This window comes from Camelus bactrianus, chromosome 12 (genome assembly GCF_048773025.1).
Source record: "Camelus bactrianus isolate YW-2024 breed Bactrian camel chromosome 12, ASM4877302v1, whole genome shotgun sequence".
Lineage (NCBI taxonomy): Eukaryota > Metazoa > Chordata > Mammalia > Artiodactyla > Camelidae > Camelus > Camelus bactrianus.
In genome coordinates, this window is record NC_133550.1 from 43,298,873 (window position 1) to 43,324,955 (window position 26,083).

At 36.3% G+C, this 26,083-nt stretch overlaps 1 protein-coding gene across 4 annotated transcripts in view; it reads left to right on the forward strand.

Annotated features, from left to right (window-relative positions):
* ATP2B1 (ATPase plasma membrane Ca2+ transporting 1) overlaps positions 1-26,083 on the forward strand; it is a 115,599-nt gene that overhangs the window by 68,521 nt on the left and 20,995 nt on the right. For all 4 annotated transcript variants that reach the window (XM_074375308.1, XM_074375311.1, XM_074375309.1 and 1 more), the window contains exons 4-15: positions 1,376-1,630; positions 1,719-1,844; positions 5,402-5,542; positions 8,072-8,110; positions 8,923-9,084; positions 10,576-10,790; positions 13,248-13,490; positions 14,719-14,960; positions 17,578-17,815; positions 22,331-22,510; positions 23,130-23,217; positions 23,591-23,697. In XM_074375308.1, coding sequence (XP_074231409.1) covers positions 1,376-1,630; positions 1,719-1,844; positions 5,402-5,542; positions 8,072-8,110; positions 8,923-9,084; positions 10,576-10,790; positions 13,248-13,490; positions 14,719-14,960; positions 17,578-17,815; positions 22,331-22,510; positions 23,130-23,217; positions 23,591-23,697 — 2,036 coding nt within the window. The remainder of the gene's footprint in view (positions 1-1,375; positions 1,631-1,718; positions 1,845-5,401; positions 5,543-8,071; positions 8,111-8,922; positions 9,085-10,575; positions 10,791-13,247; positions 13,491-14,718; positions 14,961-17,577; positions 17,816-22,330; positions 22,511-23,129; positions 23,218-23,590; positions 23,698-26,083) is intronic.

The following is a 26,083-nucleotide window of genomic DNA, read 5'->3' on the forward strand; positions in this document are numbered from 1 at the left end:
ATATTCTGGAATATGTTTTAATAATTTCTACTGTCATCATTTACTCATTCTTTTCTTGTGAATAATCATTTTCCTGCTCTGCATGTCCTAGAAGAACCATTGACTTTTAGAGATTTTAGCTTAACTATCAGTGAGAAAGATCCTTACTTAGGAATGCAGAAGACCATATTCCTTCACGTGAATTTATAAGTAACCAAAGTAAGCTTTCAAAAAACAATACTTACCTTTACTACATGTAAATCCTTTCTGTATTGTTCTGTTTCATTTTTCAAAATTCTGGTCATGAGCTGCTGAATTGATTTTGGACTCACAAATAGATTACAGCTCGAAGTCCAAAAAGCACTATTCCTTTGTTCTTTCTTCAGCATTGTTGACCCTACAGTTTTGAGGTTTCTTTTTTCCCTCTTCTGCCTTTCTCCAAACTCTTTTCTGCCATAGAGCCTTTGCACTGACTTTAATCTCTCCCTGGAATCCTCTCCTCTTAAGTCTGTATGGCTAGTTCCCTTGTATCTTTTGGCTCCTAGTTCAAATGTCATGGACATCCAGAGGGGCCTTCTCTGTTCACCCAGCTTTTTGCATTTGATAGCACATTACCATATTTTCTTCATGACACTTGACGATATGTGAAATTCATTACTTGTGTTTTATTATCTGAATCCTTCATATACCGTCTATACCTGCTCATCTGAGTTTGGGTTTCTTGACGAGTGGGAGCTTAATGTGTCTTATTCACTGTTACATCCCTGGCTTCTAAAACAGTGTCTGAAACCTAGAGTAGGTGCCCAAATTGTTGAATTAAAGAGTAGCAGTTTGCTTGAATTTTTATCTTACGAAAGCCAGGCTTTTATCACACTCCTTTGATACTGAAGCAGTAAACAAGCATGATTCATGGGTAACACATAAAACTTAATTGTCTATGTAAGACCTGCCTACTATATGTAATAATTAATAGCATTAACCATTGGTTGAATGTGAAGGATGTCTCAGTCACTACTCTACCTAATTTGCAAGTTTCTTCTCATTTTTTAATCTCACAACAACTCTGTGGTAGGTGATGGTCTCCTAATTTGACAGATGAAGAAACTGAGTCCCAAAAGTAAGTAACTTGCCTTAGGATTGAGATTTAATCTTCCCCAGTGTCCTTACTCTGAACTAGTCCCCTAGACTGCCTCCCTATCCTGAGGATGAAAATCTCCGGAGGCAGGGAATTTGAATTTGACATGGTAGGCATCCTCATCATTATGGAATGCTTTGAGTCAATAAGGTGTTCAGAGCTATAAGTAAAATCAACGGGATATATAGCCATCATAATTACATATCTATTGCCATCAATGCAGAATCTTTTTTAATAAGCATTTTCTTTCTTTCCAATTAGTTTGTGGACAGGCTTCTGCTGGAGAGGAAGAAGGTGAAGGTGAAACTGGTTGGATTGAAGGAGCTGCAATCCTCTTGTCAGTAGTGTGTGTGGTCTTAGTAACAGCTTTCAATGACTGGAGTAAAGAAAAGCAATTCAGAGGTTTGCAGAGTCGAATTGAACAAGAACAGAAGTTCACAGTCATCAGGGGTGGTCAGGTCATTCAGATACCTGTAGCTGACATTACTGTTGGAGATATTGCTCAGGTGAAATATGGTAAGTAAAAAATGGCAGTACATCTTACACAGGGTGTAATACTGTTGTAATCTTGTTCACGGTTTAATGCATCATTGTTTTGTTTTAGGTGATCTTCTTCCAGCTGATGGCATACTTATTCAAGGAAATGATCTTAAAATTGATGAAAGCTCATTGACTGGAGAATCTGATCATGTTAAGAAGTCTTTAGATAAGGATCCCTTACTTTTATCAGGTATGAATTTCTTTCATAACTTTGAACTTTTTCCTCCTCCACAACTTTATACCACTGTCAGCAAATACAGTTTCCCTAAGAGCCAATAATGTGAAGAGGATTCTGTATTTTATGTTAGCTTCTACCCTTATAATCCTTAGACACTTTTTTTGTAAGCTAGCAGACTTTTTTTTGTAAGCTAGAGATCTTTAAATCTAGAGTTATATTTTACAAATGAGGAACCTGAGTCCAGAAAAATGAAGAGATTTGAGAGTCAGTTTTAATTAATGTTAAGCCTTTTAGTTTTATCATTACACTAATGGTCTTTGTTGAATTGTTCTGTTTTTCCATATCACAATTATTCTTAAGGACTATTGAAAGATAAAATTAAAGAATGATTATGTATTTAAAGCAAATTAATGAATTTTCTGTGATGGTCTACAAAGGACAGGGTTTAAAAAAAAAAACTGATAGAATCTTTGAAGTTTACCTAATCTCACTTCCTCATTTAACTACTGAGGAATGAGTCTGAGACAGTAACTATTTATCTAAGATGATATGACTAATAAACAGGTCTAGGAGTAGCGCTGCATCTACCAAGCAGAACTGAATTTGCATGTGGTTAAGACACGTTCTGAGAATGGAAGAGGGAAGGATTTGTATAGGGGAGTGTACTGTCTGAACAGGGGAGGTGGTTATGTACCTGGGAGGCTCTGATGGTGGCCTGACTGTTGATAGCTAGACCTTAGGCTAACTGGAAATGAAAAGGAAAGGATGACAAAGAAAAGTACACCCTTTCTTCTAAAATACTGCATGAAAGGAAGCCTGGGTACCACAGCCTGACTCCAGAAGTGTGCCAGTTCTTTAACCTTTGATTTCCAGTTACCAACTCTTAACTTTCTAGCATTCTTTATAGAATTTATGAATTGTTTGTAAGACAGTTGTTTTAAATATATTTGTTAGATTGAATTATACTAGCGTTTGGAGTAAGCAAACTGTTGCCTTTTTGTCTTTAATTATCATTTTCTGATATTAATGAAATGCCAGCGTTTCCTACACTGTACGGAGATTCCTGCTGATTTAACCATTTAATAACTTGGCAGCTATACTTTTTCATTTCTTCTCTGTGAACTTTATATTTTAATTGGTTGAACATAGTTTTACTGAAACCAAAGTCAAACCTGTGACAAGGGTCAGTTAAGTTAAAATCAAACTTCAGACACATACCTAAGTTTAACTATTACCTTTTTAAGATTTGTAAATATATGCCAAAAGGCTGATTGTAAAACAGCCCACCCCTAAAAGTCAGAGTGATTTCATATATTATATACATTTATAAACACCATTATAAATAGGGGAAAAGTTTAAGTTGTAATATAGACATGTCTCCTGGGAAAAAAATTATAAGATTTATATACCTTGAATATCCTACACTACTAAGAACATTCATACCCTATTTGGGTTTTTGTTTATATTGGTATGTTTGAAATTCATTCCAAACAGACAGAAATATCTTGGATACTTAATGTATTTAAGTTTAATGTATACTTACTTTAGTTATTCCTTGCCATCCTTCTAAGAAACTGTGGTTAATGTTAACCAGCTAAAATCTATGGTCTTTCCAAAGGAAGGGAAAGCTAGCCAATCATACCTAAGTGCCATAGACTGAGATCATCTCCTCTTCCCTTCTGCCACATACACTTCATGGGCTTTGGTGTACAACTAGCTTATTTACACAGTGCTTACCTCTTCAGGTTGGCATCCCTTAACTGAACCTTGGTCCTTTTCTGTTTTAGCAGAGATGGGTGGCAAGTTTTTGTAGACTCAGGTTCTTAACACACCAGGTATACCAGGAGGATGCTATAAAATTTTCCATGTTTAAGAAAAGACTGAAATAACTTTCTGGAGTCCCTTATCACAGTACGGGTGGGAAAGTTTTTCTGCATTTATTTCCCTCTTCCAAAAATTTACTAAAAACATGAAATGCATTTATTTTTAAATTTATTCTCATGATGCCATCTCTCACTGCTGTTCTTGGCTTTTTAAATTTAGATGTTTTAAAGCAGTTTTTCAGTTAGTAGTGAGTATATAACCAGAACAAAAACCATTTACTTTGCCGTAGCTTATTAACTGCAACATTTGATTACCTGTGGTAAAGAAGAGCAGGACATTAAAATAAGTGAAATTTGCAGAAAACCAGAATTATTTACAGAAGCAAAACTGTCTTTTACATATAATCCTTGATTAGTAAATACCATTTCCCTTTTTTAAATTTCATTTCTTGTTTCCCTTGCGTTTTTTTATTAGGCTAATAAACTAATAATTAATGAAATAGTTAGAATATAGATTTTTAAAAGCAAGAAAATCAAAGGCCTAAAAAAATGATATTGGATAAATTAGTAATTAATAGCCAAATAAAAATTCTTAACTACTGGATTCAGTACACATGCTTTATGATCTTATTTTGCAGATAACCCTTGAGCATTGATTTGGTAGAATGGATGGTAGTAGGTGCTGCAGACCCTGCCCCCTAGATGGTTGTGAACTAGGAGATCAAATAAATTAGGCTTTATTGAGTTTTTAAAAAAGAGTTAAGTTTTGAAAGCTACTTAAAATCCACAAAAACATTAGAATAGAGAGGTGAGAAGCCTCTTAATGAGTTAAGAGAAGATACAGAGTTGTTGATGTACAAGTTGGTGAGCTGTAAGCAAACTTACTTGCATTATATTTTAAGAAGAATATGTTCTCTGTCCTCTGACAGAGCTGGGTTGAGTCTGCCTTGTCACCTACTAGTTGTGTAACTTTGGGCAAGTTTCTAGAAAATAAGAATAATAGTGCCTGCTGCCAACTTGCAAGATTGTTGTGAGGGACAGAATCAGAATTCAGTCAGTTCAGTCAGGGTTCCCATCACTGCTCCCCAGCTTTCTCTCCTGGAATTTTATGTTAGAGAAGTGGATGAAAAAATTGGAGGTTAGTGGGTCTCAAAATGAAGACTTTGGACTTTGTCCAGTAGGCAATGTATAGTCAGGTTTTTGAGCCATGAGAGGCTGATGATAAAATCACATTTTAGGAAAGTTAAAACTGATTTCAGGATGAACTGGAAGGACAGACTAGCTAGGAGGCTGTAGCAGTAGCCTAGACGGGCTGGGGTAAAGCCTGGGTTAGGCAGAGGTTGTGGGATTGGGGTGGGAAATCTGGCAGTGGTTGCTGTGGAATCCTTTTGGTTATAAGCACATTTCTTTATAAGCGATGTATTTTCTCAGAGAAATGACTCTAATAATAATAATACAGTTATAATTTAAATATTGAACATTCATTGAACCCCTACAAATTCCAGGCACTGTGCCAAACACTTCACACTTCGGGACGTAATTTGAGTCTCATTTTTATAAAGTGTAAGTACTGTTATCCCCATTTACGGATGAGTAATTACAATTTTATAATTTGCCCAATATCACATGATAAATGAGTGGTAGAGTGAGCTTTGAACTCAGACGACTTGTTAGTTAAACCCTTAAGCACAAGGTTTTATGTAATATCTTACTGAATTTTAAAAAACAAGTTTTCTGTTGTTGTAGGTACTCATGTAATGGAAGGCTCTGGAAGAATGGTGGTTACTGCTGTAGGTGTAAATTCTCAAACTGGAATTATCTTTACCTTACTTGGAGCTGGAGGTGAAGAGGAAGAGAAGAAAGATGAGAAGAAAAAGGAAAAGAAAAGTAAGAACAGTAGGTTGCTGTAAGAATTGGTGTTTGGAAACACAGCAGCTAGACTGTAAGAACTGGTACCAAAAATAGACTTATTTCATCAGATTTTGATATGACGCATTCTGCAAAAAGTTAATTACCCAGTATAGTACTTTCAAGTAGTGGAATTGACAGAGGGGCGGGGATTTTTTTAGGCATAGTCGTCCGGGCAGGGCCTGTGGTGACCACATCACCATAGCCAGACAGATGCCCTATCTCCTTGTACGTTTCTGTTGGCTTTACACTGTTTATTCTCTGGTTTTAGAATCTCCCTGTCATCTGACCAGAAAAGTGAATTAAATTCTCACTTCCTATTTGTTTTTTTTTTTTTTTTCTGATACTTCAGTAGTAGCTTTCTCTGTCAGACATAGCACTTTTTGGCCTCATTGGGCTTTTGTTCAAGTTTTCTGCTTTTCTCATTTCCCAGTATAAATTTATGTAGTTGGTTTTTAGCCATAAGGCCAAGAGTTCACTTTGACACCTGTTATGTTTACCTTGTTATATTCAGCCCATCATTCAATACCAAGATTTTACATTTTGATCTTGACCCATTGTGTCTGCTGTTGCTCCGAGTGATCTGTTGTCAGCAAACTTGATAACTGCAGTTTTTCCTCAGGGATCTTATAAGAAGCTCTGTCATATGTAGGCAAACAGTTCAGAACCACTTGGTGGCTCCGTCACTTTTTTGTTTAAAACCTTTCCCACTCTGCTTTTAAGTATCTGCTGGACCACCCTTTACTCCTACTGGGGATCACTCTGCTCGAGTTTTTTTCCCTTTCAGTTGACAGCAGTTTACTGTGGTTCAACCACTTAGATTTATTTAATTTTACTTAAACTAGTGAGCCCATATTTCTCTCACACACATTGGTATTTTGAGCTCTAAAATAAATGCCTTGCTAAAATCTGGCTTGCAGTGACCACAGGAGTGTTTTTAATATTTATGTGTTTTGTTTCATTCTTTGGGTTTTGTCTTTAGCTGTGAAATCTTTATTTCAAACAGAAATATGTTTGAAAGGCTCTGGCTGCAGGCAAGGGTAGCAAGCCCCAAACTCTAGGTTTTCCCTACCCCACTCCTCACAGTAGCCCTCCGTGTGTCACCTTAGGTGTCTTAAGGAAGAATGAAAGGCAATTTGAAAACCAGTATTAATGATACCATTTATTGAGTGCTTTATATATGTTGTAACTGTTTATCTTTTTACTGATGAGTAACTGAGGCTTATGGAGGTTGTATAACTTGCTCCAGGCCAAAGATCTAGTACAGTGGGTTTATCTAGTACAAAGATCTAGATAAACCCACTTACCTGGCTGAAGAGTCTGTGGTCTTAACGATACACTGTTGCATCCTAACTGATAGGAGACTCAAGTCGGCAGACCCTGTTAAAAAAAGAAAGGGATGTTTGCATCATGGCTTCATTCTTATTGACCTCACATTTTCTTTTCCAATAAGCACTCTTTTTTTTCTAAGATCTTGTGTACCTATTTTTGTTAGTCAAGTCAAGAGCATTTCCAGGAATTAATATCTGACTACCCACCATTTTTGATTCTTGGGGTTGTTTTTAGAATGGGAGACACCACTTTTCCATCTGTGGACTTCCAGCTCTTTTCCCATTCCCTTGACTATATGAATATTATGTATTAATAGACTATGTTCCAGGGTAATCTGTCTCAATTCCCTTCATAGTCTGGAATATGACTGTCTGGTCTCTCTCCAAACTTGAGTTCATTCAAAGTAGCTTGATGCTCTCATACTGTCTCCTCATCTTATCTGGAGCATCTATTCTTCTTTGACCATATTTATTCCACATTCTCCAGCTTGAAGGTAGCTGTCCTTGGTAGAGAAGTTGGAAGAAGAATAGACTGGATGGTTCTGCTTCCTCTTTGTTATTTTTAATATTACACTGTCTACTCCAAACTGTAGACTCCTTGATTTATTACTTTAGACATCCCTATCTTTCTTTTTTCTCTAAATCTAAGCTAATTTGGGAATTAACTGGTTGTCTTATTTGCTTCTTTTGTATCTTTGTGTTCTAGTTTTACTTGCTTGCCTCCCCTGTCTTTTTTACACATACCGGTTTTATTCTCATTTCCGTCAAAGCTCCTTTGTGCACCTGTTGTCTTCCTAGGAAATTCCTCCCTTCGTCTCTACCCCTGCCCCTTTCTACATTCTGTTACAGATATAGGATTGTGTATCTGTATTTAGTTTTAAAACCTCTTGTACCATATTTGGGTATGTTACAGCGTAAAAAAAGAGTAAAGTCTTATGGAGAAATCAAACAAGAATAGATGATCCAAGTTATTTTGGAGTATTCTCCCATGGTTAACATGCAGGGAGTTATTATAGGACAAATACTTTCTAATCTATACACACACACACACACACACACACACACACCAACGATTGTGTAACAGTTCTCTTATAGAAATGTGAGCTACCTTTGCATAATTTAGCATGGCTGTATTCATTTCTTTTGGAAAGCTTTAATTCCCATTTTGTTCCTACAGATAAGAAACAAGATGGAGCTATTGAGAATCGCAACAAAGGTAAATTCAGGAGTATAAAAGTATACTTAGCTTGTTCTCATTACATCCAAAGCTATATCTCCTGTGCACTGTATTCATCCAGAAGTAGGATACACGTGGGTCAGCAACCAGGTTACCTGGGTGAATCTCTTCCGTCAGTGCCGTGCTCATGCTGCCTTTACAGTGGTAATAAGATTTTAATTATGACTTGTGGTGGTAAGCTTAGAAAAGCCCAGATGTAGGCAATTTTAAACTTAAGGTCAGGTATCATTATCATTGGTTACTATATAATTGCTAGCAAAAATGCATAAGAAATATATATATGTGTGTGTGTGTGTGTGTGTGTGTGTGTATATATATATATATATATATAATGTAAATGTTCCTGCATTTATTTAAAAATGTAAACATATGTACATTTCTCTATATGTGTGGTCATACATAATGTTCTACAGCATGGTCATAACTTATATAGGAAGCATTTTTGGTGTTTGGAATGAGTCTCATTATCCAACACAGCACATAGGAAGAGAAGTGATTTGTTATTTAGCTCTTACTTTCAGGGCCCTGTGTTTCTTCTTATGCTTCATCCCTATTTCCTAGCACAGCATTTTCAAATCTGCTAAAAAGTTTCAAAACCTAGTATCCTATTACCTTATTTTGTCAGGGTAGACACAGACGCCAACACACAGACATGCACACACAAAGCTGAATGTTTAAATATTTTCATGTTTCTGTGAGAAACTGATTTTTTTTTCAAAAATTACTTGAAAATGTTAAGTGATATGTATGCCTTTAACATGTGGTGAGGTTATATTTGCTCTTCAATGTAGCAAAAGCCCAGGATGGTGCAGCCATGGAAATGCAGCCTTTGAAGAGTGAAGAAGGTGGAGATGGTGATGAAAAAGACAAAAAGAAAGCGAATTTGCCAAAAAAGGAAAAATCTGTTTTACAAGGGAAACTGACAAAGCTAGCTGTTCAGATTGGCAAAGCAGGTATGATATATACAAGAAACTAACATGTTTTGTTTTACAATATGCTAACTTTCTGCTTAAAAATCTTTTGGCACACTTAAGGCTGTTTTGTGAGTGGAAGAGGAGTTAAAAATATTTTTAGTTTTATCTCCTATGTACCAGGCCTTTTGAGGTATTGTAGCTCCTCATAATATTTTGCAGCTTAGGAACTATTATCCTCATTTTACATAGAGGAAGTGTCTTCTGTGAGCTAGCTGATAAATAAGTGGTTGGGTCAGGGTGAACGCCCAAGCCTTCCCAGTACACAAGCCCATGAGCTCATCTCTGAATTTCTGGGAGCAGTAGAGGAAGGGCTGGCAGTGAGGTTACTCCATACAGATTACCCAAGTATATTTTAGTAAAAAGAAATCTCACATACATTTTCTCATCTTTTTACTGACTATGAAAAAAAAATTAGTCACATGTTTTTCTAAAAGTTACAGTTTACTCACATTGAATGGATTAGTTAAACAGCATCATCATGGTGAGGCTGAAGTTATAAAATGCAACCATCACTATAAAACACCTGTTAATAGAATCACTCTTCAGGGAGAAAAAAAAAAAGCAGAGCTTTGGCTAAAAACAGGGTTTATCATTTTTGTGAAAGAACATGTATGGCTGAATAAGCCTATGTTCTTAAAGTCACTTACATTGGATCACTCTATTAGTACTTACTAGGAGTATACTGGAAAAAGTTAAGTTTTTGCTTCTGTCCTCAAATAGCTTCTTGTCTTATAGCAGATACTTGCTTTTTGTAATATATAGCCAGATAGTAATGCTGACTCATAGTATTGTGGAAATGGGTGGATTTAAGATGGTGATGGTATTTAGTAGACATCAGATTGGGTAATTAGACCCACCATGTGGACTTGCCTTATTTTGTAGTACTCATTTATAAGGAGCTAAGTATCCCACAAAACAGGAAGGCAAATAATTTGTAATACAAGATTAACTCTTGTTTTCTAACTTAATAAGCAGTAAGGATCGATGGATAAAATTAAGAAATAGTTTCAATTATCTGTTTTTTCATGAAAAACATAGGATTGAATATTTAATTGCAGGTCTCTCCCCATTGATCATATTCTTACCAATTTCTCTTTCATTATTAGGCAACTTGCCAACATGTAAAGCACCAGCTTATATACTAAGGTTTTGGTATTTCATTGTCATTGCCTATTATTTTGTCTTGGCGTTAGTGAAAGACTGAAGATACAGTTGAGTCTAGAAGAGAATCATTAATGCGTTTTTCCCAGTTCTCCTGGGGACAGGGCTATACTTGGAAGCAGAAATTAAATCTGACAATGTCAAATGATGAGTTACGGGTATAGAAAAGGAGGTAACAATTTCACAGAGAAATTAAAATAAATATTACCAAAGTAGTTGTAATCCTTCCAGTGGCTAATAGGTAACTGACAATGAGTGGAGTCTGGACTATTTAATAATGACATTTTCCTTCTTTCTGTATCCTGAAAGGTTTGTTGATGTCTGCCATCACAGTTATCATTCTCGTATTATATTTTGTAATTCATACATTCTGGATTCAGAAGAGACCTTGGCTTGCTGAATGCACACCGATTTACATACAATACTTTGTGAAGTTCTTCATTATTGGAGTCACAGTTTTGGTGGTAGCAGTGCCAGAAGGTCTGCCGCTTGCAGTCACTATCTCACTGGCTTATTCAGTCAAGGTAAGTGGGAAGCAGTTAAGGAGGTAGCCTGGGAGTAAAGCTTCATCTGGTATAGAAAATGCACCCCTGGTTCTTCTCTTTTGGGTTCTGAAAGTCAGAGATTTCCATAAATCTACACTGTTTTCTTTAGAGACGCTGTCATTGATTCCCTCCCCGTCCCTGCAGTTTGAAGATGATGCGTTGAGGCCCGTACATTGCTGGGAGGACAGCCTTGACACAAAACTGAGCGTAACTGCTGGGGAAAGTTGTAGCTTCATTTTCCTCCTGTGATCACTGTGTTGTCACACCCCTTCCTGTTTCCATCTGTGAAACTGAAATGAGTATGTTTGTCGTTTACCTGTGGGACATTTGGATCTGAGCATTTAAGGCCTTCTTGTTTCCATGCTTATACCCTCATGACCCCATGGTCTAGCCTTGACACAGTAGCTGGACTCATGTTTCTAAAAATATAATTCAGATCATACTGTTTCCTTGTGCAAAACTTCCTGGCTTCTTGTCAGACTTAGAGTAAGATCCAAGGCTCTGCCGAGGCTCGCAGGGCGCTGCCCTGTCTGGCCTTTGCTTCCCTCTCAGTGCTCATCTCCCACCTCTCCCTCCCTCCAGTCCAGCCTCTCCAGACTCCTGCTGGTTCTCACATAGGCCAGCTGTGTCCTCACTTGAGGGCCCATGTGTTCTTTCCTTTGGGTCGTCAGCTCTCTAACTTGATTCAGGTCTCTTCTAATGTCACCTCCTCTGACCACAGCATCTGCAGTAGCTCAGTCCTTCCTGTTTTCGAAGTAAAATGAACTTCGATGGCTTTGCTAACTACTGTTTACCTAAAGGAATATTATATTTGAGGATAATTAATTTATTTTTAAACAGTTTTCTATCTTATATGGAAAAGGTGAATTGAATTAAGCAGTTCGCTTGGACAGTTTTGATCTTTCTTTCAAAATGACTTCAGAAATAAAATTATACCTAGTGGAAGAATGCTGCTCTTGTCAATTTTCTAATATTAATTAGTATTACTCCTTAAGTGGCATTGCTGACAGAGTGATACAGCATAATTGGTCATAGTTTCCTCTCTAGCACTCTTATCTTCAGTGTTGCCAAGAACTTTCAATAGACCTGTCAGGATAAGAATATTTTTTCTTTACTGTTTGAGTTTATTTTCTTTTCAGGCATTTCACATCTTTCTGTTTCAAAAATAAAATAGTAAATGTATCAAGTAATAATGAAGTGTAGTATAATCATCTGTCCCTTTTTGTGATGCTTTAAAATAATTAGAAATAATCAGACTAAACGTAAGTTTTAGACAGATCAGTCATTTGACCAATATTGTCATTAATTCACTTTGAATAGTCATTAAGGATGTTAATTTTTCAGTTGATCAATAGTATGTAGGCAGGATTGATTTGCATTCTTTTGATAGACAGTGAGAAGGACCATTTTAACTAGTGTTTTTAAAGCTTTTACTTAATGTTTATTTAGCCCAAATATTGCCAGTTACTTTTCTTTTCACTGATGTGTAGTCCTTAAGGCTCCTGTGTTTTGCAAACTGAACTCATTTTCTTTACTGTAGAACTTCTTTCTTTTAGTCTTTAGTGTTAACGCAAGTCACTATAATTTTCCTTCTCCATATTTATTTCTTCAAGGAACCAGGTTTTTTTTTTTGGCAGTATCTTGCATCTTAGTAGTCACAGAGCATACTTTAAAATATCTCTATGCAGTTTTTAACCCATTCCACATATGTTTTGAGAGTCAGTTATCAAGCATTTTAACTTAAATGCATCTTGGAGCTGCTGTGAGAACTCCTGTTTCTCTAGAAACTGTCTCTTTTTTTTCTTGTAAATAAGAGAAAGGAATGATTGTAAGGGTGAGAATACAAAGTGTACAAACATATGGAAAAGATAAAAAATGCCCCTTTTTGGTTTTGATATGTTATGTCCGTCTATCGGAGTCCAAAAAAAAAAAAAAAAATCAGGCCACTGCATGCCCACAAGCTCTATATTTTAACTGATAAAAGCTACTTTTCCCTTGGTGATTGATACAAGAATTTTTTTTTTCTGCTTAATAAAAAGGAGACTTAGTCCTTACATGTAACATACTCTTACATGGCTGTAAGTACCTCTGTACTTAGAGTACAAATTGTCATTGCCCTCGTAATTTGAGGACACTTTGCAGAAGCTGTTGGAGGCATATTGTTAGCACAATTTACATATGGATACAGAATAATTTACTAAGTTATGTTATGTAGAAGGAAAGTGATTGAAACCGCAGAAAGCTAGTACTCTCTTTAGCTCATTCGAATAGGTCAAATGTGCTAAAATTCTTCCAGTATTAAATTGGTGCTTTTGTGCTATGTGTCCATGTAAAGTTGGGAGCTTTAGTTCTGATTTTAAAGCCGTTTATAATCATTTTAATGTAAGGTGATTGGTGTTATATGTAGCTTAACTGAATTTTTTTTTGTCACTGTAGAAAATGATGAAAGATAATAATTTAGTAAGGCATCTGGATGCTTGTGAAACCATGGGAAATGCTACAGCTATTTGTTCAGATAAAACAGGAACATTGACAATGAACAGAATGACAGTTGTTCAAGCTTACATAAATGAAAAACATTATAAAAAGATTCCTGAACCAGAAGCTATTCCACCGAATATTTTGTCCTATCTTGTAACAGGAATTTCTGTGAATTGTGCTTACACATCAAAAATATTGGTAAGATTTCTTTAATAACTTATATGTGAAAAAAATTTTTAGTTTGTAATGATTAGACTGTATATAGCACGTTAGACCTATCATTACTATATATAAATTGAAGAATGGAATCCTGGTAGTTTTTTAAAGGCATATATTCATATACTGTATATGAGTTTCTTCAGATACAATTTATGTTACTAGTAAGATGTGTTGATCAACATATACATTCTGTTTACTTGTATTTTCTTCTCCTATATTTTTTAATTTCCTGTGTTTAAAAACTGAGGCTTATGACCAAAACAAGTCTTTAATTTTAAATTCTTACCATGCTCATTTTGTGAAAGACCAGTCTGTCTCACTGTTCAAAGTCAACCTTCAATTCTAGAGGAAATTTCAGATTTCAACTTAAAATAATATGTTTTATATATACTTGTATATATTCTGTTTGGTTTCTCAGTGGATCCTACCTACAAGGTGTTCCTTAAACTTTTGGGGACTAACTCAATGTGTTCTAGTGATTTATGGATGAAGACCATAAATAAAATTAATATTGCATGAATTGGATTATTGGACTGGAGAGTTATGGGATCTTGGTTCTAGATCTAGCTTTGCCTTTTACTAGCTGAAAGTCTGAGCCTTATTTTGTTGAATTATTACGTAGAGATGGTCACATCTGCCGTTAATACCACTGTGATGAGTACATAAGGATGTATTTGTGAAGATACTATGAAGGAAGTAAATTTTTTTTATGTATTAGGCAGCAGTGCTTTATTTTAATGCATATACTTTTATTTTAAGCCATAAAAATTGACAAAATAGATTTAATTTTGAATTGTTTAATATAGTCATTCAGTGAAAACAGGAAATGAAAAGGAATTAAAATTTAGTAAGCTCCACTATGTGTCAGGAACCAACTTTAAATTTTATGTGTCTTATCTCATTTAATTATTGGATCCTAAGTGCCCCTGTTTTCCAGATGCTGAAGCCAAGGACCACAACAGTTGGGTAACTTGCCAAAAGTTCATGTAGCTCATAACTGGCAGGGCTGAGATTGGAATCCATGTCATTGTCACCCCAGAGCACCTTTCTACCGTACCTTTTCTATGTCCCTGTTTGAAAATGCTGATTCTGGAAATTTCCTTTTTTTTTTTTTGTTTTAGTATGACTCATTCTGTGTTGTATTTTAAATTAAACTGTTGTAGAGAAACATGATAATACTGGCTTCTAAACCTCTTTTCTCTTATAGCCACCAGAGAAAGAGGGTGGATTACCTCGTCATGTTGGTAATAAAACTGAATGTGCCTTGTTGGGACTTCTTTTGGATTTAAAACGGGATTATCAGGATGTTAGAAATGAAATACCAGAAGAAGCACTGTACAAAGTCTACACCTTCAATTCTGTTAGGAAGTCCATGAGTACTGTCCTGAAAAATTCAGATGGAAGTTATCGAATATTCAGCAAGGGTGCATCTGAAATAATTCTGAAAAAGTAAGAGTGAAATGCTTAGATGAATAAATTGCTAACTGTAGTCGCTTTATGGAATACCTCCTGTGTTGTGGGTGTTTTCTTTTTGTGAACATCAGGCATTTGCTAGGACCTTGGAGTTTTCTTAGTATATTTTAAGGTATCCAGGTCTTTGTCCAGGGTATTCTTCCATTTTCATACTTGAGCTTCTTTTATTTCTTAGTATTCTGCTACAGGGAAAATAATCTTGTTAACATTCGTTCTGGTAGCTTTAATAAAGAAAACCTTGGTATTTGTTCTAGATGTGTTGATTCCATTGTTGTGTAGGATTGTGAAAAATAAAAGCCTCCTGGGAAGAAAACCTCACATTTATGTCTTCCGCACTGCCTTGTAGATAGTAATGAGTGAATTACAGATTTGTTTTTAGGCTGGCATAGCATTAAAACTAGATCTTGAGAATCCTCTTTTTATATCAGAGTGAGGTTTTATCATATTTATGTTGCTGCAGTGTTGTATTTAAATATCTCCTGTCGTATTGAATAGTAATCTTCCTTTTGCACTGTCCTCATACAGACCAGTAACTTTAATTTTGACATTACATGTTTTCTGTATAATTTCCCTAACACTATCTGTTATTACAGGTGTTGAAATTATTTTGATTTCTTTAATTCTAGTTAGAGAAGTAAAGAACTTTAAAAAAAAATTACGAGCTTTAGGAACATTAGAACTCATTTGAAATTGTAATATTTAAAATATTTCTAATTTTAATTTGCTTATATTATAATCTAGTGTTATCTTAATGAACATTTGAAAGATTTAATCTAATGGGTGTAAGAGACAAGTATATAAATAAATAAGTGAAAATGCAGTATATGGCAAATATGCACAAAGTTTTAAGATGAGTGATCATACTATGAAGGATGTAGCATTTAAGATAGGTTTGGTATGAAGTAAGAACATGACGTGAAGGAGGTCATATCAGAGGAAAGAAGGTAGGAATATGCAGGTCGTATGGGGGACGAGGTAGTCATATAGTTTGGCTGAGTAGTGATGCACTCCTGTGGCACACGGGACATCTTTCCTCCCTTCACAGTGAGCTTGGTTATCTGATTTCAGTGTGAAATGTTAGAAATCTTGCACCCCTGGCTTGCTGGATAGTAAGTAGTTTGGTAGAAGGGAGATTTTCAAATCAAAACCAATTAAGCTTTGGCTCTTCTGCACCCAAGTAGCTTTGGGATGTTGGGCGGATTTTCCCCTAGGTTCCAGTTTTCTCCTCTGAGAAAGAGGGTGATGACCACTAACCATGGGTCAGTGAGACAAAATAATGCATGTGAAACCTCTAGCATGGAGTCTGATATGTAGTAACTGTACAGTAACCATTTCCACAGTGAAGCTTACAGTTTGTCCTGGACGCTCTCAAACATTAGGCGAAACAGTTAAAACAGTCAAGTAGGCCAGATGATGCAACAGATGTTTTTCCGTTAGGTAGTAGAACTGAGCAAACCTGTGGCATTGAGGATATTTCTTTTATCAGGGAATAAGGTGAGTTGGGGGTAGGGAGGGCAGTGGGAAGGATGGACTGGAGACTGATATCAATTAAAAGTCTATTACAATAGCTCTAGCTTGAAGTAAGAGCCAGAAGAAAGCAGTAGAGTAGCAGGGGGAGTAGAGTGGGGAGGAAACATTCAGAAGACTGTTCAGAGGACAAATACATAGGACTTAAGAGCTAATACTATACAGATGATGAGGAGAAAGGAAGTATTCAAGTGAGATTTTGGACTTAGGTAGAAATTATTGGGAGTAACTTTGATATCTATTAGGGCAGCAAGAAGATAGTCTTTAGCCTTACATGCAGTCAATTGAAGGTGCTGGCACAGCATCTGAGTGGAACTCTTCAACAGGGATCTAAAGCTTTGGAAAACAGTGGAAACAGAGGATGAGGATTTGGGAATCACCTGCCTAGAAGCAAGAGGCAGTGGCATCACCAAGGGAGAGAAGGAGTGTAGAGAGGCAATGTGAACAATTAAACTTCAGATAGGGAAGTATATCGTGTAACTTTTATTTACTGCTTAGCTAAAAAGTTGTAGTTAGTTTCACTAAAAATATAACTATTTTGGCATTATCTCTCATTCTGATAGAATGCCTATTTTAACAATAAGTTATTTTTTTTCTTTCATGGTTAAAACAATATAGGTGATGAAACAACGTCTCAGGTAAGGGGTTGATTGAACTTGGCTTTTTACTTTAAAAGAAGAAAATATTTGGGAATTTTGTGTTAATTAAAATTAATGTCTAATTCTGTACCAGAATAGACAGGTATATAGTCTAGTCTCCTGCCACTAGGTTTTTGTGTGTGTGAAAATTTTAAAGCTCTGCATTTCCAAAAGAGAAGGTTTAGAGAATATCTAGAGTAACTGATTAAATGGAGAAGGAGCAAATGAGAACCATAAAAAGAGAACTGTGTTTTGTAAAGGGCAGGGTGAAAAGTGAGTATGATTTAAGTCCGTAAAAACGCAACATACGTAATTCTCTGAATTCCAGATATCAGATCCCATGATTTCTAGCCCTTCCAGTTCGCTTAAATGATATTACCTGTTATTTTTGTGAGTGACTGATGTTTGAATTTTACATTCCCTTTTAGGTGTTTCAAAATCTTGAGTGCTAATGGTGAGGCAAAGGTATTCAGACCGAGGGACCGTGATGATATTGTAAAAACTGTGATTGAACCGATGGCATCAGAAGGCCTGAGAACCATATGTCTTGCGTTCAGAGATTTCCCAGCGGGAGAACCAGAACCAGAGTGGGATAATGAAAATGATATTGTCACCGGCCTTACCTGCATTGCTGTTGTGGGGATTGAAGACCCTGTGAGACCTGAGGTGGTGAAACGTTCTGTGTTCTGCATGTGCAGAAGGCACTGGCTGTACACAGTTTTCTAGTAGAATCCTTGGTTTTTGTGGTTTTACTTCTCTCCTATGTGAATCCAGGATAAGTGAAATAATAGTGCTACCTATTTATGGTTTTTAATTAGATAACTTTTGGGGGGATCCTATGTGTTTATAGCACCATAACCTAGCATAGTGCCTTGAACTGGGTTGGTTTTCAGCTCATATTTATACTGAATTACACAGTAAATACCATTAAGCTATTTCTTTTTCATGGTGTCTAGACCAGCACTGCCCAGTAGGACCTCCTGCGGTGATAGAATTGTTCTGTGTGTTGTTCAGTAGGATAGTCACTAGCCACTTGAGACTACTCAGCTCCTGAGGTGTGGCTAGGGCAACTGAAAAACTGAATTAAAAAAAAATTTTTTATTTAAATTTAAACATCTTGCTACCATATTGGACAGACTGCAGCTCTAGATTTTGCTTTTTTTTCTTTCAATCTTTTTTCTCTTTTTTAAGTTTATTGAGCAACTACTGTGTGCCAGGCACTTTTCCAGGATACTAGAGACATAAAGATTTTTGAGATCTGGTTCCTGGCCTCAAAGATGTCACTGACCTGGGTGGGGGTGGATAAACACATGATAATTGTAACCCAGATGTTAGCATATTGTTAGATGCATATACAGAGCATGTTCTGTGAGCACAGAGCATGCACCCCCAGCATAGTCTAAAGTAACGTCTTAATTTATTGAGTTCTTTCTGTGTGCCAGATATTATGCCTAGTGCTTTACATGTATTAGTTCACTAACGTTCACCTTTGAGTTATAAGTATTTTTGGAAGCTAAAAAAAAAAAGTTGAAATGTGTAGAGGTTAGCTCTAGACCATGGAGCTAGTGTGTTCAAACCAAGCTCTGTCTAAAAAAACTTGTGCTTAAAAGCCCACTGTGCAATATTAACCTCTGGAGGAGTCAGGTAAGACTTCCCAGAGGTTAATTACCTGATGTGAGTCTTCAAGGATGAGGAGGTATTAGCTGGACTGAGAGAGAGAGAGCAGTAAGCATGTGCCGAGCAAAGAAGCAACATGAATAGTGGCACAAAGGCAAAAGCGGCTTTTGTTCACTGGCCATCATCAGCTAATTAAGCCAACAGACTCTGTAGTACCAGGCACTCTTCTAGGAACTGGAAATACTGCAATAAACAATAGTCATGAAATGTATGTTCTAGATAAGTAACACAACCGATAAAAAGATAAAATGATAGATACACAGACAGTTGTGCCAAGTGAAAATACATTCTGTGAGGAGTAAGGCTAGGTCCCTGCCCTTATATTCTGTTAGGCACAGGGTTAGGGGGTGGGAACTGACAATTACAAGTGTTATAAGTGCTATAAAGGATAGGCACAGGGTAATAAAATAGAGATGACTGAGAGACCACGGTAAGGATCTCTGAGGATGTAACATTGGAGCTGAGATCTAATGGCTAAAAGTGAGCCAGCTGTGTCGATAGCTGCAGGAACAGCGTTCAAAGAAATGGGACAAAAAATGTGGGAGCCTGAATGTGAGAAAGTATTTAGCTATTTCAAAGATGAAAAGGAGGCCAGTGCGGCTGTATGTTTGGACAAAAAAGGGGCAGACGAGATTATCTTTGGCCTTACTAGGCAATAATGGCTCTGAATTTTATCCTGAAATTCAGTGGGAAGTAATTAAAGAAATTCAGGCTGGGAAGTGACATGATTCATGTTGTTAAAATAGTATCTTGGGTACTTTGTAAGAAATGAATTAGGAAGAGGAGTAAAAGCAGGGAATCCTGTAAGATGACTGCAGCGATCCCAGGCAAGAGATGACTGTGGCTTAGCACTGAAGTTATGGCAGGGAAGATGGAAAGAAAGGTATGATTTCACAGTAAATGGAAGTAGAACCAATAGGAATGAATACGCTGGCTTTGGATATACTCTTTTTGACATTGTTGAGGTGTCTGAAACATCCAAATATATGTCAAGTAGGCAATAGGACCTAGGAGCCTGAAAGTGGTGTAGGATAGAGATTTCACATGTGAGGCTGAGGGAGGACTCTCAAGGAAAATGTGTAGCTAGGGGAAAAAGCTGAGGACTGAGGTATCTTCTCTACAATTAGATATCTTCTAGAGAAGTGGGAACCAGTCTCTTGAGTTGCATAACTGGGTGGCTGGTAGATTGTATTAAGCATTGTAATAAGAAAATCAGAAGCTGCCTGTTTAAAAATCAAGATAAATTCAGTTTTGGGTTGTGGAGTTGTAAATGCTTATTAAATATCCAGGTGGATAATGTTTGCCAAGCCTTGGTCAAGGGAAGACCATTCAGTTTTATTCATTGATTTATGACTTAAATCTTATCTAAGCATAATACTAAATCAGGATGTCTACAATTTTTGTCCTCTGGGAAGTGTATTGCTGTTACTGTGCTCTTGGCATTGAGTCTGGACAGTTTTTTTAAACACGTAAGTAGCAATTTTTTTCAGTATCACAAAATGAAATGGGTCCTTTCGTACTAACCTGAAACAATGTAGTATGAGATAGCTTTCTCAGATGGGTATCTGGACTGTGCAGTTCTGATGTAGAGAGTCTTGATTAGATATTTGGAATAAATCCAGCATGTGTACTTGAAGAACAAGATATTTGGCTTCTCTACAGTGTTTTTACTTACCAAAGTGGAGGTAGTTTGAGTTTTACATGGAAGTATTTGATGGCTAGTGGGCCATTAATAAATTTAGTTTACTTTCTTAAATGTAATTTGCCATATAGTTTTAACCAAGACCAGTTTCTCACTCTCATTCATTGTTTTCCTATTCCAAATGATCTCAGGGAACCACCTAATCATTGAGCGCTTAAATGGACAAATATGTATCTTTTAATTTTTATCTCAAGTGAGATACCAAGATATATATTACTTTATACAGCAGATCAATGTTTTCAAAATCAAGTTTTTTTCTTTTTTTTTTTTTTAAATAATACAGGCTTGTGTAATGTGAAGGCAGAATTCTGTCTAGGGAGGCCATGAAAACTCCCAGAGATGTTACATTTACACTGTATTTACAAAAGAAGTCACAACCAGCTTGTAGGCCAAAGTTAGCATTTAGTCAAGTTATCTGTGGACCTGGGGTGTGTGTGTGTGTGTAGAAGTATTGAGAGACTGCATATATGCACATAAATCTGGATTTCTGCTTTCTCATGAACGTATAGATTTTGTCAGCATTTCCACCATGGTCAAAATAGACTAGAGCTGAGTGCTCTTTCTTTAGGTATTGTCTTGGGTTTGTCACTTTCAGCATGTTTTCCTCATTTCTGTTGCCTACATGGCCCTGTAGGTATTTGCATTTGCTGCCTCTGTTCTGGTGGGATCAGTATGGATTTTCTGGTTAGAGAAGATGAGTGGGAAAGGATTTTCTAGGCAAAGGGAACTACAGAAGTAAAGATACAAAAATAATACAGAGATTATTCATCTATCAAGCTGGGTATAGTAGAAAAAAGTTAGATAAATATAGGAAACTATTCTAAATCTCAAGTGTGATACTCTGTTATACTGAGAACTTTGTGACTTATTGTATAACAGTTGGGGAATCATATATTTTTAAGAAATTGTATTAGGAATAGAACTCTATCGTCAAATACATCAGATATTTCAAAGGAGGGGAGAAACACAAACACAGGGACAGCAATTAAAAAAAAAAAGCTATTACAATAGCTGAGGCAGCAAGCAGTGGAGACAGGGTGCTGGAAGTTTGAGGTAGAATCCGCAGGACTCATTGGCCTTTAAGGATGTATAGGGTAAGGGTGATGGAAGAAGTCAGCTAATCCTTGGGTTTCTGTTAGATAGAAAACATGGTTTCCCTTTTGGATACCTAAATTCTTTTTTTGTGTTGGGGGTAATTAGGTTTATTTATTTTTAGAGGAGGTACTGCGGATTGAACCCAGGACCTTGTGCATGCTAAGCATGTGCTCTACCCTACCCCAGACACCCAAATCCTGATGTCCACATTTCTGATGGACCTAGTAATCCAGCTCTCACAGTGAGCTGGGAAAAATATGTATAGGTTTGAAAGTTACTAGCACATAGATGGTAGTTGGAAGCACCAGAGTAGGTAAGATAACCCTTAAAAGGTAAGGAAGGGGAACAAAACAAGTGAGCCACCCACCCATAAGCCCAAAGGACACCAACATTTACCCTGGTGTGGTCTGGGCTGTATACCAGAGAGGTAGAATGCCAAACCAGAAAGAATTGCCTAATGGTTGCCAGGGGGAAAAGCTGCTTTAAAAAGTCTGGCAAGTAAATAATACAAACAGACTGAAAATGAAGCCTGAGCTAGGACTGTGGCGCTGGAATAGGAAGGAAGAGTTTGTTGGGAAATACTTCAAGAACTATTCAGTATCTTGAGATGAAACTAAAGTTGTCACTTGTGGGACTTTGAGGCAATGGATATTTGTTCCGTGGGATTTACCCGCCTTTGTAATGTGAATTTTCCCCCACCAAACCAGGTACCAGATGCAATAAAGAAATGTCAGAGGGCTGGAATTACTGTGCGGATGGTCACTGGTGATAATATTAATACTGCTCGAGCCATTGCTACCAAATGTGGTATTTTACATCCAGGGGAAGATTTCCTATGCCTAGAAGGTAAAGATTTCAACAGAAGAATACGAAATGAAAAGGGAGAGGTAAGCGTTTCTTATTTTTTAAGTTGATATGTTTTTAGTATATTAGAAATTTCATTTGACGAATATATCTTGAATATGTACTATGTGTTAGGAATCACACATGAATCCATGCAGCCCTTCAGAAGATAAAGGGAACAAGCGATAAAGAAATTTGCCCTAAAGGGAGTGAGTGCTTCTTTTCAGTCTCTGCCCAAGAAGTACCAAAGGTGTGAGCGAGTAGACAGAGATGAGTTTGGAAAGGTTGATACGGAGCATATTTTAAGGGACCCCAAACTCTCTGTGCTTCTTAGGCTAAGAAGTTTTCATTTTCATAGGCAGTGGGGAGATTTTTTTAATTTGATCTTGTAATTATAAAGATAGCAGTGGTTCTCAAACTTGAGTATGCATCAGAGTGACCTGGAGAGCTTTTTAAAACTTTGATTACTAGGCCCCACCCCAGAGTATTTGATAGATAGGCCTTGGGGCATTGCTCAACAATTTGCATTTCTAACAAGTTCCCAGGCATTGCTGATACTGCTGGTCTGTTAACCACACTTTGAGAACCACTGATTCATATGCTAGATTTTGGAATTAGGAAACTAGGATTTGGGCACATTTTAACTTTGCCAACAATTTCTAGATTGAGCAAGAGCGGATAGACAAGATATGGCCAAAGCTTCGAGTACTTGCAAGATCATCTCCTACTGACAAACATACACTGGTTAAAGGTGAGTATATATTAAAATTATTCCACAATTTCTTATAACAGAAATGAGTTTTACATCCTAAAATAGTAATAGATACTGAATACAGGATTGAATCCTGGATATCATCTTTTCTAATGAACTCTATCTACATACATTTCTTCTGCTCCCTTAGGGGACTTGTGTTTATCTTCAGGGATTAAAACAGGATATCACTCCTAATAAAACAGTTTCTGGAGTTGGTTCTTGCCCAGCATCTCAGCAGTTTCATTTCTCTACATTTAATTATTTATTTTTAACCGTGAATCTGTAAAACCAGCTAGCCAAGATATTCTGCAGAGTCACCTTACTAATTAAAGGGATTATTTTTACAGCACAAATATTTACTTTATTTCAGGTATAATTGACAGCACCGTCTCAGAACAACGCCAGGTTGTAGCCGTGACGGGTGATGGTACAAATGATGGCCCGGCATTAAAGAAAGCTGATGTTGGATTTGCAATGGTAGGAATTTACCTATTCAAGCATTCAGATGTAATTTACCTGCTGGGTTTTTTGTTTGTTTCATTTGTTTGTTACTAAACTGCTATTGCTTTTATACACTGTCCCTCGAGATTAGTTTGAGGGATAATTTATAAGCCTAAAATGGCTTATAAGCCAAATTAGTTTATAATACACCTTTATTTGATGCTGGAAGATGACTTCTTTTGAACAGTTATAGTAAGATCATGCATTTACCTTGTACTTTAAAATATTTAAACGTCTGTCATCTCATCTGACCCTTGTAACAGTCCTCTTAAGTAAAAGACAGGCTTAGAACAGTTATGTGTATTTAAATTAAGAATATAATTAAAAATCTTCCACTCAACTGAAAATGTCTTTTAAGAGTAATCATTTCGTGTATAATAGATGTAATCTTTTTTAATTAAAAAAGTCTGCTTCCCCACCTAAGTTCTCAGTTTATATTTGATTATTAAAAGTAGTAGGCAAGTTCAGCATTTCATTATTATTTTTTTATAGTATAGCCAGTAGTGTAAAATAGATACCACGAAATACATATGCTACATAAACATTTAATGAGTGAAAAAGCTTGTTATATCTTTGAATCCATTCCTTCCAGTTTTTCAGTGTTGGGATGAATCTTTGTTACTTCAGTGCCATAGAAAATTTAAGTATTTAATTTTAATTTGATTTGTTTTATTTTGGAAAATATATGTTCATAATCATAATTCTGAAATCCAAAAATCTAAAAACTAATTTTTCCCCTAAATTTGCAACAGACTTTTTCATTGCACAGCTTACTCTGAATTTATGTGAGGATGTTATTTGTCCCACTTAATTTGAACATCCGTAGTCTTTGTACAGATACTAATGTGTTTTTATGGGGTGCTAACCCTCTGGGAGAATTTGTAATAGAAGGCATGTACCTCATTATCTTTCTAAAGAATGAGAGACTTTGAATTCTGAGACACAGTCTGGCTCCAAATGTTTCAGATAAGAGAATATTTATGTGTACCAGTGGTGGGCTTTTTTTGCATAATTTGTCCCCTGATATTTTGCTGCTAAAGTATTTGGGATTTAGCAGAGCCATCACTATAGTGGCAGCCTTTCAACAGGAGTGAGGCAAATGGAAGAAGGAAATTACATAGTTAAAGTCCCCTTGACCAATAACTGTGCACCCAAAGATTCCTACCTCATCCTATTCCAAATTTATTGTGGTAAGCAGCACACTGGTGTGAACTTCTGAAGACTTGTGAAAAGTAGCTGAAGGGATAAAGAATATTTAAGGGCTGTTTCTTTGTAGACAAAACAGGGTCATTCACTTTAGAAACAGGGTCACTCACTGCTGCTCTTGATCATTTAGCGGGGATTCTTACTGCTACTTTCATCTGGACTGCTCACCAGGAAGGCATTTATGTACAATGCATTTTAAAATAAAACAGCTTTCTTCCCAAAACTTAAGTGTTTCAGGCAGATACTAAAGGCTTTAAATAAATGCAGGTAAATGTAGTAATGCAAACAGAAACAGTGCAGCAGCTGCTCTGTTTGATATTTAAGCCTTTTGAAGGTTTTAGGCACATTTTACCACTTTTTTTAAGGTAACACATCAAAAAAAATCTAAATGTATTTTAAATATACAGGGAAAGAATAAGTGCTTAGTGGTTTGGACTTGAAAGCACTCTGACTCAAGCTTGAATTTACTGTGTTTTTGTTCAGTTCTTCAGTTTCATATTTTAAAACTGAAAGGTGAAATTATTTGTTTGGGGCTTTTATTAGATACCTACAAGAAATTGCTATTGATTAGTTCTTTCTAAAATCTGTTTCTTATTTTTCGAGCAGAAATAGCATTTTAAAACTCCCTTTCTCTCGCGCACTCTCTGTATCTGTACACACACTATATATTTAGCAAATTAAACATTAAAATAAAATTTACACCAATAAAATAAAGGAACTAGTGTGAGTATGTTATTAGCTTGCAGAGGGGTCTGGCATTTTGCCCTATTTAGCCACTCCTTTTAGAATTCCTTTAGATAGCAAGCCTCCGTAGCGTGCTTAAAATATGATTACATTCTTTTAGATTATATTTTATTATTTCTACCACCAAAATTCAAATTTCTGTCAACCACACAAGTACAGATATTTCTGTCATCAAAGACTAAATACTATGATGTATTTCTGTAACCAAGTATACATCGCTGGTAGTAAAAAACTTCCCTAAGGTAATTTGAATACCGTAATTTAAAGTATTTTTAGATTTTGGATCAATAATAATTTGTTTCTTCTTCAAACATTAAGAATCTGTTTTCAGTACTCTGGTCCAGAAACATTAGAGGTGAGTAGTTGCTGCCTCCTAAAGGTTCAGCACACAAGGAAATAAATCATCAAAGCA